This window comes from Stegostoma tigrinum, chromosome 8 (genome assembly GCF_030684315.1).
Source record: "Stegostoma tigrinum isolate sSteTig4 chromosome 8, sSteTig4.hap1, whole genome shotgun sequence".
In the NCBI taxonomy this organism is placed as follows: domain Eukaryota; kingdom Metazoa; phylum Chordata; class Chondrichthyes; order Orectolobiformes; family Stegostomatidae; genus Stegostoma; species Stegostoma tigrinum.
In genome coordinates, this window is record NC_081361.1 from 100,622,771 (window position 1) to 100,639,326 (window position 16,556).

Sequence of the window (16,556 nt, forward strand, 5' to 3'; positions counted from 1 at the left end):
TGTAGAGCTGGATGAAGGGTCTAGGCCCGAAATGTCAGCTTTTGTGCACCTAAGATGCTGCTTGGCCTGCTGTGTTCATCCAGCTCCACACTCTTATCTTTGCCTGAGAAATTCAACAGGTCTTGCAGCATCTGTGGAGAAACAGAGTTAATGTTTCAAGTCCAGTGACCCTTCTTCAAACCATTTGCCCTCTCCATTACCTGCTAAACTTGGGTCCAGCTTCTTGTGTTTTAAGGACCCCAAATCCTGCTGTGTTCCAGCTTTCTGCAGTCTTCCTCTATTTCAACAATATTCAGCTCCTCTATTCTCTCAACCAAAGAGCAAAACTTCACATTTCCTCATATTATAGCATATTCACTTTCCTCATCTGAGCCATCAGTAAATATTGCAAATAATTGTGGCCCCAGTCCCTTCGGCACTCCACTAGTTACGGATTACTGTCCTGAAAGTGCCCTTTTATCCATATACTCTGTTTTCTATTAATTAGCTACACCTCTGTCCATGCTGATATACTACTCCCAACACAAGTTCTTACTGCAGTCTTACGTGTGGTAGCTACTGAAAATCTAAATATATTACATCCGCTGCTTTCCCTTTATCTGTCTTGCTTGTTAGAACATGGAACATAACAGCACAGTTCAGGCCCTTCGGCCCTCAATGTTGTGCCCACCTGTCATACCGATCTCAAGCCCATCTAACCTACACTATTCCATCTACGTTCATATGCTTATCCAATGACAACTTAAATGTACCTAAGGTTGGCGAATCTACTACCGTTGCAGGCAAAACGTTCCATTCGCTTATTACTCTGAGTAAAGAAACTACCTCTGACATCTGTCCTATATCTTTCACCCCTCAATTTAAAGCTATGCCCCCTCATGCTCGCCGTCACCATCCTAGGAAAAAGGCTCTCCCTATCCACCCTATCTAACCCTCTGATTATTTTATATATTTCAATTAAGTCACCTCCCAACCTTCTTCTCTCTGATGAAAACAGCCTCAAGTCCCTCAGCCTTTCCTCGTAAGACCTTCCCTCCATACCAGGCAACATCCTAGTAAAACTCCTCTGCACCCTTTCCAAAGCTTCCACATCTTTCTTATAATGCGATGACCAGAACTGTACACAATTCTCCAAGTGCGGTCGCACCAGAGTTTTGTACAGCTTCACCATAACCTCTTGGTTCCGGAACTCGATTCCTCTCTTAATAAAAGCTAAAACACTGTATGCCTTCTTAACAGCCTTGTCAACCTGGGTGGCAACTTTCAAGGATCTGTGTACATGGACACCGAGATCTCTCCGCTCATCTACACTACTAAGAATCTTACCATTAGCCCTGTACTTTGCCTTCTGGTTACTCCTACCAAAGTGCATCACCTCACAATTGTCTGCATTAAACTCCATTTGCCACCTCTCAGCCCAGCTCTGCAGCTTATCTATGTCTCTCTGCAACCTACAGCATCCTTCATCACTATCCACAACTCCACCGACCTTAGTGTCGTCTGCAAATTTACTAAGCCATCCTTCTACGCCCTCATCCAGGTCATTTATAAAAATGACAAACAGCAGTGGACCCAACACCGACGCTTGCGGTACATCTTAAAGAATTTCACTAAATTTGTTAAGCTTGATATCCCCTTCAGGATATTATCTTATTATGTATTTCTAAATGTTCTGCTATTACATCCTTCATAACAGACCCTCACATTTCCCAATAACAGGTGCAAAACTGACTGGCCTACAGCTTCTGGTATTTTTGTCTCCTTGCCTTTAAGTGAAGGTATTATATTGGTGGTTTTCCACTCCTTTGGGACAAATGCATCACCAGAAAAACATCCACTTCTCTCCACAGATGCTGCCAGACCTGCTGAGCTTCTCCAGTTTGCTCTTTTTTTAAAATTTAACATCGAACAATACAGTGCAGAACAGGCGCTTTGGCCCTCAATGTTGTGCTGACCTGTGACCTAATCTAAGCCCCTCGCCCTACACTATCCCATCTTAATCCATATGCTTATCCAAGGACTGGTTAAATGCCCCTAATGTGGCTGAGTTAAACTACATTGACAGGCAGGGCGTTCCTCATCCTTACCACTCTCCGAGTAAAGAACCTGCCCCTGCCATCTGTCTTAAATCTATCACCCCTCAATTTGTAGCAATGCCCCCTTGTACAAGCTGACATCATCATCCTCCGATAAAGACTCTCACCGTCCACCCTATCTAATTCAGTTTTCCAAACATCTGAGAATTTCAGTTTTTACAAAAGAGAGTCATTGTTGGCATGTTGTCAGTTGCAGGAGATTAGGTTTTTCTGGCTTCCAAATGCACTGCTGCTGATTGATATCCCCCGAAAATAGTTACATTAGCAAGTCAATGAAATCACCATGATTTTAACATTGGCAATATCGAAACTCTGACATTGGAAAATCCGATTTTCCGTGGTTGTGTAGTAATGACATGACTATATTTACCAACAACGAGAGCGCGAACATTCCAGTTTCAGTAAGAGTGGAGAGAGCTGGTGATTAAGATAGCGGAAGAAAACCCCAACATCCTGTAATGAGGACCGAGTGCACAGCCTGGCGTTTACGCTACACTGGAGAGAATACACCAGCAGTTCTAAACTTTCATTAACACTGTATTGTTGTCAGTTTGGAGGCAGAATGCACCCGCGTTACCCTCAGGATCCTATTTAACCAGAGAGAAACACAGATCTGGAGCTTGGGCCTAATTCACCCCAAGCGTTGTGAACACCAGCAGACCCCGACTCTTCGCCAATTACACATCACCAACCCCTACCTGCGCGCACACATACACGCACAGCCTTTCTTTAACTGGAAATGGCCATCGGGCCCCTGAATCTGTCCCCATTGGTGACTCGGGATAGCGAATCGAAGGACCCCTGTCCCCTCACTCCAATGGCATTAGTAGGCGAGTCAGAGAGAGAGAGAGAGAGAGGAGAGAGAGTCAGGGCTGTCTCACTTTCATTCATAGGTTCCCTGAACTGTCGGTGTATTTTGATTTATGTTCGGAATCATTGCTGGTGAATATCAGCAGTGAAGCTTAGTTCCTTAGACCTTCAGGAACTGCAGCAGCATGTCCAGAAAATCGTCCTGATTCTAACCATGTGTCAATTCAACGAGACATGCAGTTTGGGAATAAAATCTCAAACCAGCAAGATGAAGGTGGGAGGACTTTAAAGAGTTAAAAAAAAATTACCGATGAGAGTGTAACTTCCAGGTTTCAGACTGACAACTGCAATCCATAATCGATAAACAATAAGAGGCATCTCAATATTTAATAAACACACGCACAAAGGTGTGACTGAAAGGCGTGAAGAGGAATGCATTGCCTGTGGGAGCACATTTCATTTCCAAATGCTCCAAAAGGAAAATTGCACAGCCCTAGTGACGGGCAGAAGAGAGGCTTTTTTCAGATACCAGTACAGACACAGTGGTCCGAGTGGCCTCTTTCTGTGCAGTGTGATTTCACGAATAAGTGCACGCACACATTTATTCACACACACACCCGCACTCTAATCCACTCACAATCACAGGAACACCCCTCAAACACACACACACACACATTCAAAACACACACTCCCACACTCTAATCTCTCTCTCACGCACACACACTCACTGTAAATCTCTCACACACTGCACGCACGTACACTCTCTGTAAGCCACACACACGCAGAACACCACTCTCTCAGACCCCCACTCACTGATTCATCCTGACGTACAGTCTCAGACTTACACACTATCAGTGTCTCACACAAACACATTCACTAAGGTACGTACACAAACTGTCAGAATCATATTTGTGCTCCTGAGATGCTGCTTGGCCTGCTGTGTTCGTCCAGCCTCACATTTTATTAGCTTGGAATCTCCAGCATCTGCAGTTCCCATTATCTCAGAATCATATTAGAGTAGGAGGCGGCAATTCGGCCCATCTAAAGCCCGAGTGGATGGTCTGGAGGGATATGGGCCAAATGGGACTAGATCAGTTTAGAATACCTGGCCGGCATGGACGCGTTGAACCGGCTGTTCCCATGTTCTTACAGATCTCTGACTGCATGTGTGTAGACCTAGTCTCTCAGTGAACACTGCCCGCAGCAGACGAACTGACCCCCCCCCCCCACTTCCTCAGTCTGAGCACACTGGAAGCGGCGACATCACCAGGGCCAGTGGCTCAGCAGCTGGAACATCTGCCCGGAGACGACAACAGCAAGATCCCGCCGGCCGCCTTTCGATGTTCACCAACAACAAGCCCCTCTCAAAGGAAAGGCAAGTCACGAAAAGCACGCCAGCTCCCGGGGGGGGCAGATCTCATGCTGCACCTTCAGGGGCAGCGGTCGGCAACGAAGCCGGGCGCTGGGGATAGGGAAAGCTGGTAAAAATAAAATCACAATCCGGGGCTGGCCCTTTTCTACACCCCTTGGGGGGGGGGGGGGTCATATGTACAGACGCTGCCCGAGTATACAGACCAGGCTTGTGCTGTTAATGTGTGCAACCATTACATAAAACCCCGGTCTGCATTCTAAACAAGACCATGTTGTGAAAACTCGCCCTCGCTGCTCGGGGCTTGATACAAGTTTAAAGTCCCACAGCCGCCTCTCGCTGGGTTAACCGGGACTCCCGGGGACCAGTCTCTCAAGCTACTTTCAAACTGCCAGGTCCCACTCACTCAAACCCCCCGGGCGATGTCCAGACAGTGTCTGTCCCCCACACCGCCCCAGTTTTTCACAGGGCAAGCTGTTCGGCCAGGCTATCCCCTCTGCCTTGTATAAGCTGCTCACGCCAGTCTCCTGTTCTTCCTCCCTCTCCCTCGCCAGGAGCCTGTTCTAAACGCTGAGCCCCACACCGTCCCGTCTGCAGTTTGCCATGGTTCAGTTCCCCTTCCAGTAGCTGGAATTCGGCCCTAAAGCACCTTACTACCTATCCTCCAGTAAGAAAACCTGGAAAGCAAACTAAAGTTTTGGCGGAGAGACTGTGCAGGAATATGCTTCAGTACCAGGTCTCACTCATACCTCTCCGGTTCCCACTTGGCTATTCCCGTTTGTTTAGACTTTACTCACGGTTTGACGGTGGTACAGATAGATCCACGGCTTGTCCTTTGGGCTCCTAAATGCATTTGTATGCATTTGTCCCGGCAGCGTAATCCGAAGCGAAAACAGAACTCGACTACGGCGCTGATTCATCTGCAGGTTTGCAAAGTCGACCGGAGCGAGCCCCGAGTTCTCTCAGACCTGCTACAGCGTCTGCATGTTGCTTTTGACAGTGTCCACCCGGGGGGAGAGCATTCCCCCAGCCAGGAATCTCTCTCCCTGACACAGGCAAATCTCCCACTGTCCTGTCAGACCCGCCGTGAGTTGTCTCCTCCACAGCCGGGTCGCTGGATCATTGCTGAGGTGGGTGTCAGGAGCCCTCTCCGAGCCTGTTTCTGCTCCCTAGCGCAGCATTAACCTGCTTCAAGGCATCTGCCGCCTCTGTAATAGGGAGTGCACTTCGGTGGGGGGGGGGGAAGAAAGAATGTCAGCGGGGACGGTGTTAAATTTCATCAACCACCGACTGACATCACAGCCCCAGCGCTTATCTGCAGAACGGAAGATTGAGCTTGCAGTCAATGAACACACACACACTAACCAGGGTCCTGGGCTAGCAATGGGAGAAAATGATTATCAACAGGAACTAACACAAGAAGTTCCCACCGGGCCGGGGACAATAACTGCAGAGAGGGTTTAATCGGGATTTTAAAAATTCAGGAAGAACTTTGCTGAAGGAACTAAATCAAGAAATTGCTGGAAAAGCTCGGCAGGTCCGATAGCATCTGTGGAGAGAAACCAGAATAATCGGTTCGGGTGTAGTGACCTTTCCTGAGAAAGATGCTATCGGACCTGCTGAGCTTTTCCAGCAATCTCGGTTTTTGTGTCTGATTTCCAGCATCCTCAGTTCTTTCGGATTTCTTTTGCGAGGGTAAATCAGGAGAATGGGTTTCCAGTGGCACAGAATTATTGTCTTCTTAACCTGCTTTTCTAATTAACCTGTTCAGAGATGGTAGTACACACTTTTGAAGCAGGCAGGACTGGAACCCGGGCCTCCCGGTCCAGGGTTAGGGATTCCACCACAAGCCAGTCAATTTCAAATTGCTGTGTGCAGGAGACCATTCAGCCCATTGCTGCAAGGACAATCTCCTGCCTTTTCCCCATATCCCGGCCCATCATTTCCACGTAAGTAACCATCTACCGCCCCTCTTGAATCTGCCTCCAGCACATCTCCAGAGGGATTCAGATTGAAGGGGAGTGTAAAGGGAAGATGAGGAGATTTTGTTTTATTTTCTAAACACAGCAGGTTATTGTGATCTGGAATATGCTGCCAAAGGGGTAGTGGAAGCAGGTTCTACAGTAAATGGATAAATTTGTGAAAAATATATACAGAAATAATGGGAACTGCAGATGCTGGAGAATCCAAGATAACAAAGTGTGGAGCTGGATGAACACAACAGGCCCAGCAGCATCTCAGGAGCACAAAAGCTGACGTTTTGGGCCTAGTCCCTTCAACAGAGAAGCAAAAAATATGTAATATGTATAAGCAAAAATATGTACAGCACTGGCAAAAATGGATAGCTGGTCAAGGAGCCAGTACAGGTATGGTAGGCTGAGTGGCCTCTTCCAGTACTGTCTCATTCTCTGGTTATACACCAGTTATTTAAATTAACTGTTCAGGCAAGTTATGACACATATCTAGACTCTCAATAATACCTGGAGGCTACTGCCTACCAGGACTAATGGAGGCTTAGCTGACATTCAGGGAACTCTGTCACACACAGCCACTTGCAGAAAAAGCTAAGCAATGCCCTTTGGAATTCCTGCACAAACAATTCCCTGCCTCAGACTGTGGGAATGATTTTACACTGCAGAACAAGCCAACTCTATCACCAGTTTCCCCAATAAAACCCAGATTTACCTCACTGGGAGGATTAGAACTTGTTCTGTTGAAATCCTCAACATTTGGTTTTACACTTGGATTAACCATAGTTGTTATCAGGTGCGAAGGACTGCATTTTGTTTAAATTCCAAGTACAAATTGCCAGGAGAAAAGAAAATCCTGATAGTTGACAGAAGTGAAGTGATAAATCAATTCAGGTGTGATAACCCACACACTTAAACAGGTCCCAATTTGCTTGATCACTGGAACAAATGCATTAGACCATACAAAATGCACAAATCATTAAAAGTGGGGAGTCGGGTTAATGATGAGATTGTAAGGAATATGGACTGTGGTTCACTGCACAGCACTCTGACCTCTGACTTTGAGCGTTGTGAGTTTAAATCCCATTTTAGGACTGCAATCCTATAGAAGGTGTGTTAACTGAAACGGAGCTGTTCATTTTTACAATTTGGAAGTTGCCTTCCCAAGAAACTAATGATTTTAGTCACTTGACTAAGAGTTGTAGGATATTAAATCTTGACTATTGGAAATGTGAAAACTCAAACTGAAATTTCAAAGGGAAGGAAGAGAATCACAAAAAGAAAGGAAAACCTGACTGTTTTGAAAAGTAGAAAATAAAGGTTTTAATTATATGAACAGGAAGTTAGAGGCTGGTCTAGTGAAAGGTAAGATTTAACTCCAGCAAAGTTTCTAAAATAAGGGAAGCTGTTGTTCCAACTGATAGTACATCATTTCTAATCACTTGGTGGGGATTTTGCAACAATTATTTATGAACTCAAAAAAGGCCTTGTTACATCTCATGGGGTAGTGCACTGGAAATCAAACCCAGTCATCACAAAAATTAAAGATATATAAAGTCTACATAAGTTCCCATTTTACTTGATTTACCAGGTTGGACAGAAAGTACAGACTGGGTTTCTATACTGGAATGACTATTTATTGCAAGTAAATAAAGTCTAGCTACAGGTAAATAATTATAAAAATGAATTATAAAATAGAATTATAAAACACTATCATTTAATCTCTAATTCCCCTCTCAACACACATGCACACAGACAGGATAAAATAGGTTGTGGAGAGAGGTTAAAAAATATTTTAATGTTTGATCCCAGGTTTTTTTGTTGAGATGATATTTGCAACTCTTCTGCTGACCAGCCGTCATCTTTCTCCAGATGATTGCACTGGCTGGTTCCCTTATCAGTTATCACTTACTAGTTAAGAGTCACTGTTTGCAACAACTGTTTTAGGAAGAGTAATCTGATTTTCTTGAGTTTCAAGTGAGCTTTGATGGCAGAGAATAAAGAGACTGCTCCTGAGCTGGGAAGAACAGAAGCTGTCCTTCTTTCTTTCTTTTCCTCTGTCACTTGTTCCCAGCTCTGAGCTGATCAATTACCTGACAACCAATTGAACATTTACTGGCAGGCAAAAAGACATCTGTCATTGATAACTGGTCACTCGTCCTTAGACCAATGAACTTCTCATCACAAGAAGTGGCATCTGTACACCCGCCTTGGCTCCAAACAGTCTGCAACTTACACTTCAATTACTGTTAGTTTAAGTATTTGTTTATGATTATTCCTATGCGTGTCAGGTTACACATTTTTTCAAAACTGCAACTTCCCTTTCAAACACTGTTGTTAAACTAGCTGCTTCTTATTTGAGTCATCAGTTTTTGTTTAAAGTGCATAAGTCGAAAGGTACAGCCCTTACAAGCTAGAGAGAGAAGCAAAGTAACAGTGAACAGGATGCCAGTGACCATAAGGGTGATGATAGATATGCAAAAGACAGCTGCTATTCACAATAGTGAAAGACTCAACGGGGGAGTAGAGGTGATTCAAAGACTCCAACGTTGTTTTATTGTTATGAAACAGACCATTTAAAGGCAATTTACTGGATGTTAAGACTTAAAGCAGTCACTGTTGAAAGTGTGTCTCATCTTCCTCTGAAAAATGTTGGACCAGTATGAGGAACTGATGACCAACCCATTCCAACTAATCTATTTACCATTGGAGTGGAACAGAGATTAAATATTATGAGGGCTTTGCATTTGAGAGAAACAACATCACTTTTATCTCATAAAGGACCCAAAAAGAGCCATAGAGTCATACAGGATGGAGACAGACTCTTCGGTCCAACTCACCTATGCTGACCAAATTTCCCAAACTAAATTCATCCCACTGTCTGCATTTAGCCCATATCCCTCTAAACCTTTGGTATTCATGTACCTGTCCAAATGTCTTTTAAATGTTGTAACTGCACCTGCCTGCACTAATTCCTTTGAAGCACATTCCAGAAACAAATGACCCTCTGTGTGAAAATGTTGCCCCTTGGGGCCCTTTTAAATCTCCCTCCTCTCACCTTAAAAATATGCCCCATATTTTTGAACTCCCCTACCCTAGGGAAGAAAAACCTTTGCTATTCACCTCATCTAAGTCCCTCATGATTTTATAAACCTTTATGAGGTCACCCCACACCTCGTACGCTTCAGTGAAAAATGTTCTCATCTTTCCAGCCTCTCCTTAAAACTCAAACCTTCCAGTCCTGGCAACATCCTGGTAAATCTTTTCTGAGACTTCTCCAATTTAATAATATCCTTCCAAAAACAGGGCAACCAGGACTGACCTCATATGCCAAAAGTGGCCTCACCAATGTCCTGCACAATAACAGAAGTTGCTGGAAAAGTTCAGCAGGTCTGGCAGCATCTGTGAAGAAAAAGTCACAGTTAACATTTTGAGTCCGGTGACCCTTTCTCAGAAGTGGGAGGGTCACTGGATCCAAAAAGTTAACTTTGATTTTTTTTCTTCACAGGGCTGCCAGACCTGCCGAGCTTTTCCAGCAACTTCTGTTTTTGCTTCTGATTTTCAGCATCCATGGTTCCTTTGGTTTCTAATGTACTGTACAGCCTCAACATGATGTCCCAACTCCTATTCTCAAAGATCTGAGCAATGAAGGCAGCATGCTAAACGCTGCCTTTACCACCCTGTCTTATTGTTATGCAACTTTGAATTGTTATTCTTAGAGACACTGCATTGTTTCAAAGCCTGAAGTCAGCAAAAGAGATGGACATCTCTCCAGAGAATCCAAGATAATAAAATGTGAGGCTGAATGAACACAGCAGGCCCAGCAGCATCTCAGGAGCACAAAAACTGACGTTTCGGGCCTGGACCCTTCATCAGAGAGGGGGATGGGGTGAGGGTTCTGGAAAATCTCCTGAATAAAGGAGGATTGATACAGGGCATTACTGGAAATTATCTTCCTATTCCATTATATAGGCTATATTTAAACTGTGTTTCGGTTAATGTTCAATTATTAGTGGAGTTGAAAGGTCCAAGTGCAAACTCAGATATAAAACTGACACTGGGAGTCCAGATGTAATGTTCAAGTAGATTTAGTCCACGTGCATATGAGGAGCCAGTACTGAGAAATCCAGGGATATTTTTCCATCAAGCTTTAAAATGAGCAAAGTTTATGTCTGTTTCATTACCGATGATAATTAAGAGCGTCAGGTGGAGCAAGACCACACTAAAATAGCCTCCAATGGCCTGATAATTGTGTTATTGTACAATACATTCTGGTAATTGCATTGCAAAAATTTGTAAGTCTCAAAGGGTCTGTGTTTATTTTGCATAAGAGGTTTAAGGAGGTGAATGGGTGTTGTTTTGAGCCATCTGACAATGGCTTTCTCCATTTCTTACTAAGGTTATCTTGTGTCAATGTTTGTGCTGTTGAATTGCCTATGATTAAACCCTCCTGCCCCCTCCCCACCTTATCCACATCCTCTTTTTCTATTTGTTTAGAATATAGGATATAACAGGTTACTTTGAACGGCTGCCCATGTGTAAGTTTATATCTGTTGTAGCTGAGCTCATTGCACAATTCAAGCTCTTCTTGTAAGGTTGTGGTTGTGTGTGATGTTTCAGCAATCTAGCTGCTGGTCCCAACTAACACTTTAAAGCCAAATTCTGCACCTTCAGAATACTGCCTGTAATGCCTATTACTTCTGTCAATTTCATGCTAAAAAAATTACCTCACATGGGATGATGAAATGTTGTGTTGCCATGGCCTGAGATGGAAGGGAAAGTTACTGAAATTGACAATGAATGACATGCTGTAGAATAATTATTTCAACTAAGAATGTGTCCAGAGACACAAATGTTCAAACTTCTAACATGAAAGAGACAGTAACATTTTGACGACAAGAGGTTAACGTCAAAAGCAAACAAACTGAGTCCGTCTGCTTTGAACTTGTCTGCAAATTCTAACTTAATGAAGTCAAAACAGAAAACAGCAGCAGAGTTCCAGGTTAACAGGGAAATGAGAGAGACAGTGCAGTAAACTGTAAATGATTTCAATCTAGTGAATGCTGTTATTTCAGGACTATGAGGGTGTATTAAATTTTGGAAAACAAACTGAAACTTCAAAGGATAATTGGAATCCTGTATTTAAACATGGAAAAGGCAACATGGATGTGTGTTTGATTGCAACACTCCTTTACCTGGAAATTAAAGAATATACAGGCATAAAAGGGGAAGAAGATCAGAAGAGAAGAGATCTGAAAGGGGTGCTCCACAAACTGAATTGGTAAGGAAATTCTCTGAAGACAATAGAAAGCCTGCTCTTTATAGAAGAACCCGGTGAAAGCATCAAACAAGAAAGCAAAATACAGTATGACAACATTTTTATTTACATTTTACAAATTATATCTGCTGACATTGAAAATCTAGAATGATTTTTTTTAAACCAAGGACATGGAAATAAAGAGATAACAAGGTGTAGAGTTGGAAGAACACAGCAGGCCAGGCTGCAGCAGAGGAGCAGGAAAGCTGACGGAAGAGTCTAGACCCCAATCAGTGTTGGCCCAGTTGGTGACACCCACATCCCACAAGTGAATAAAAAACATCACTAAGGAAACAAAGTCACTTCTCAACCAACATTAAGAATAGCCACAAGGCCTCCAAAACTTGCTTTTGTATTTACTCGTGCAATGCAGGCATCCCTGGCCAATCCAACATTTATTGCCTATCTCTAATTGCCCAGAGGGTTGCTAAGAGTCACCTACCTTGCTGTGGATCTGGAGTCACAGTGAGAACAGACTGGGTAAGGGGGCAGATACCTTCCCTAAAGGGCATTAGTGAAGCAGATGGGATTTGTCCAACAATTCCGAACAGTTACACAGCTTTAGATGGTTAGCATTTCTAATTGCAGATTGTATTGAATTCAAATTTCACCATCTTGAGACCACATCCCTAGAGCCTTGGCCTGGAATTCTTGATTGCTTGACCAATGAAAACATCACTACATCATGTCTGAACAGAAACAAATTGAGTGTTGTCGTAAGTACTGGGATCACTCAGCAGGTCTAGCAGCAGTCAATGGAGAGAGACAGGGAGCTGCTGTTCTGGGTCAAATCTGACTCCTCATTGGAACCTGCTGAATTTCTCCAGCATTTTCTGTTTTTTTATTTCAGACTTCCAGCATCTGCAGGATTTTGATTTTGTTGAAAATCATGATGCTGCCAGACTGGACTGTGTAATAGACAGCATGACAGCATCAGAGAACTATTAAATAAAATCCAAAAGAGCTGTGGATGCTGTAAATCAGGAACAAAAACAAAGTTGCTGGAAAAGCTCAGCAGGTCTGGCAGCATCTGTGGAGGAGAAAACAGAGTTAACGCTTCGGGTCCAGTGGCCCTAGAACTGAGGAAGGGTCACCGGACCTGAAACATTAACTCTGTTTTCTTCTCCACAGATGCTGCCAGACCTGCTGAGCTTTTCCAGCAACTTTGTTTTTGTTCCAGAGAACTATTACTTGTACTCAGTGTAATCAGTGAATTGAAAGTTAGTTTTATAGCATGGTTTACGTTTTGGGTACTGTTTATAAATCACTATGGATAAGACCAGGAGGTCAGTGAACATAAAGGTAATGGGTGAATTGGACTTCATATAATTTAGAAGACAGGCACAGATGTATGTTATGTAGTTGGTGCCAAAATGTGCAATTTTTAATACAAAGGAATAACTGGTATTAACAGCAGATGTAACATTTTGGCTACTAAATAGAGAATTCCAGCTGTTATATTAAAACATGTCTTTAAGGTTGAAATAATTAAGAACAAAGCAAAATCTGCAAATTATATTGAAACGTATATTTAACAAATATGTATCCATTTTCATTCGTAATGCCTTTAGAAGCTGAGGGAAAATGAAAAAAGTCCTTGAACCAGTAATTTCAAACCATTTCACCTACACTTACATAATTATGTCATTCCTTCCTATGCCTATTACTCACCATTTTAGAAAATATTTCATAAAGCGTAAATTGTTCAAATTGAATGCCTTTTTTTGTTGGCATTGCAAAGAAACTAACAGTGAGTTGTAATAATTTGCCTCAGCTCCAATCTGGAGGAGAGGAGAGATTAATTAGTAAATTCCAATATTTGCTTCTAAGATCTAAAGGATGTGTTCATTGAAACTTTCAAGACATTAAGGAACACATAAGGTAGTTTGGGACAAGTCATTTCTGCTGAGTAGCGACTGAAGGACTTAGGAACATAATCAAAACATTAGTGCAAGATTTCTCAGAGTGAAATTAGGAAACACCTCTTCTTATAAAAAAGTAATAGATATCTGGAACTCTATTCTGCAAATGGCAACTGATTTTTGATTAATTGTAAATTTTAAAACTGGGATTGAAAGTTTTTTAGTATAGGCATAATGTAAGGACGTTGGTAAGGTTAAAGTAGACCATTCAGCCCTTCGAGCCTTTTCCACTATTCAGTATAATCTGGATAATCTAAGGCCTCAACTCTACTCTCCCATGTCACTACACATTCCTAAACTCCCTGAGACCAAAAATCCATCTCTCTCAGCTTGGAATATGTTGGCAAATCCACAGCCCTTCGTCAGGAAGAGTTTGGAAGATTCATTAGCCTTTGACTGAAGAAATCTATCGTCATTCCAGTCTCACATGATTGGTCCCTTATCCTGAGACTGTGTTTCTGTGGCCTAGATTCCTCAGCCACAGGGGAAACATTGTTTTAGTATATACCATGTCAAATTCCTCAATAGTCTTGAATGTTTCAGTGAAATAATTTCTTATTCTTCTGAACTCCACAAGAAATAGACACGAGTTACTCAATGTTCATCGCTGATTAGACACTGAATGCATTTAAGGAGGAGATAGTTGTTTTTCATGAAGACCAGTTTGAAGGATTATGGAGAGCAGGCGGGAAAGTGGAGTTGGGGTCAAGATGAATTCAGCCATGATCATGTTAAATGGCGGACCAGGCTCAAGGTGCTGAATGGCCTACTCCTGCTCCTAGCTCTCATGTTCTTCTAGGATGAACTCTTGTGTCAGAGATCTAGCTCTGAACGTTCACTTACTACCTTGATGCAAGTTCCCTGAAATTTGGAGATCAAACTGCACACAATCTTGCAGGCATGGTCTCACTAAAACCCTGTACAATTATTACAACTAAAAAAGTATTTTACCTTTCTATTCTGATAGCCAGAATAAATAACTTTACTCTCCTCTACATTATAATCATTATACCACCTTGTTGTCTACTTAATCATTCTATCCATATCACTTGGTGGCTCTTAGCCTCTTTGTATCCTCGTTACAGCTTATAGTCCCATCGAGTTTAATATTTTACTCTCTGTCTCACCAGCTGGGTCTTAAGTATAGATGACAAATAGCTAAAGAGACAGTACTCCTCTTGTCACAGCCTGTCAACTTGACATGCTCCATTTATCGCTACTTTCAACCTCTCCTGAGGTGTAAAGACCCTGAAGTTAAACCACCACCAGCACTTTTCTCTCTCTACTGAGAGAGCAGCCTGTTGTCTGATAGGACTTTCGGCAGTTTACTCTTTTATCCATACTAACAGATCACCCCCAAATTCACGTACCTTTATCTGGGTGTTAATCTTCTGTACATGCAAACATCATGCACCTACTAGTCCCTGTTTACCTACCCAACTAGTTACATCCTCAAAAAATTACTCTGTTAACTTTGTCAAACAGGATTTCACCAGTTTTAATCATATTGTGCTTTTCTAAGTAACTTGGTAAGTCATCCGTAATAATAGATCCGAGCACTTTCCAATGACTGATATTTAGTTAACTTGCCTGTAATTCCATGTTTTCCTTCTTCCTGCTTTTTAAAATATTGGTGTTGCATTTTTTAATTTCCCATCTCTTGGGACCATTCCAGAATCTAAAGAGTTTCGTAAAATCATGATTAGTGTACTACTTCCTGCATAGTTACCCCTTTCAGAGCTCAAATATATGGCCATTAAAACCCAAGGATTTGTTCAAATTTAGGCATTGGACTTTGTCCAGTATTATGTCTCAGCAGATATTAACTAACTTCATTTTCTTCCTATCAGTCCTTAAGTTACCCTCTAAATCTTCCACCCTGAAGACAGACATAAAGCATTTGCTCAATGTCTTCACTATTGCCTTATTCCATATAACTGTGTCTCCTTTTCTCCATCTCCAAGCGATAATGTTTCTTCAGTTTCTCTCTTCTGTTTAATATGCTTGTAAAAGCTCTTGTACATTTACATTTATATTCCCAGCTAGTTAACTCACATTGATGACAGCAGAGTAACAGCACAGCTTGCAGCCTGTTGCCTGGAGCTCAGCTGTTCCGCCCGCTTTTACTTTGCTTTCTTCCCTCTCAGATTTTTTTTTCTTACTTTAATCTACTTACCTTCTGAAGGGAAATCAGGCCATTAGGGGGGACAGTGAGTGAGCAGGGGGTGCTGAACAGCCTATGGTTTCCCAACGTCTGCAACAGCATTGAGTGCAGGGAGATCAAGCCCAATACAGAGGAGATTGAATCCTTGTGGGGAGTGAGAGCCCAGCACAGCCAAACACTTAAGAAGGACTGCACTGTTGAAACTTTAATTTTATTTTCTTATTTAAGGGTATATATATATTTATATATACAATATAGAGGACTTCAATGTTAAACTTCTAGCCACATTTTCTTGTTTTTCTACTTTGTACCTCTGGCTTTGTACCTAGATACCTTCGTACCTAAGATGGCTATGCGAATGGCGACAATGTACGCTTTTCATTGTAATCCTGTATCCCTATACTTGAGTACAGGTAATAATACATTTTAACTTTCCGGTGGACCTAACTGGTTTCTGTTTTGACTCACTTGCAAAAGTGCTCAGATTCTCAGGCCTCGCTACTCCCAGGTTCACCACAAGAGTTAATGATTTAATCAGTTAATGATTTACCTGTATGTTGGAATCAAGTTAACAGAAAAAGACCAATTTTTATGCTCAACTATTTATTACAAATGAGTACATTCTAATCACAAGTAAACAGCTATGAACTATCAACGTATCGCTATACTGGTTACAACTCTAACTCCCTTTTAAAACCTGAAACCAGAATATAGGCAGACACAGATAAACAAAAAAATGGTGCAATGGATGGAGAGAAAAACAGACAAACACAGTTCAATTGCACAAATCCACTGGGCTCATTGAGATATTCCTTTTGGCTTGCCAGGTCTTGCTGTACTTCAATCTTCTTTCTCCAGTTTCTTTCACTTCTCTATAGGAGGCGCAGAGTGATGCATACACAAACTAC

The 16,556-nt window shown here is 42.3% G+C and overlaps 1 protein-coding gene across 4 annotated transcripts in view; it reads right to left on the bottom strand.

Moving 5' to 3' along the window:
- LOC125456638 (collagen alpha-1(XXIV) chain) overlaps positions 1–5,614 on the bottom strand; it is a 373,921-nt gene extending 368,307 nt beyond the window's left edge. For 3 of the 4 annotated variants that reach the window (XM_059648175.1, XM_048539953.2, XM_059648174.1), the window contains exon 1: positions 5,073–5,613. In XM_059648175.1, the coding sequence (XP_059504158.1) occupies positions 5,073–5,128 (56 nt within the window). In that variant the 5' untranslated portion in view covers positions 5,129–5,613. Of the gene's footprint in view, positions 1–5,072 lie in introns of all 4 variants that reach the window. The other variant, XM_059648176.1, reaches the window with a different exon arrangement.
- Positions 5,615–16,556: the final 10,942 nt, after the last annotated feature.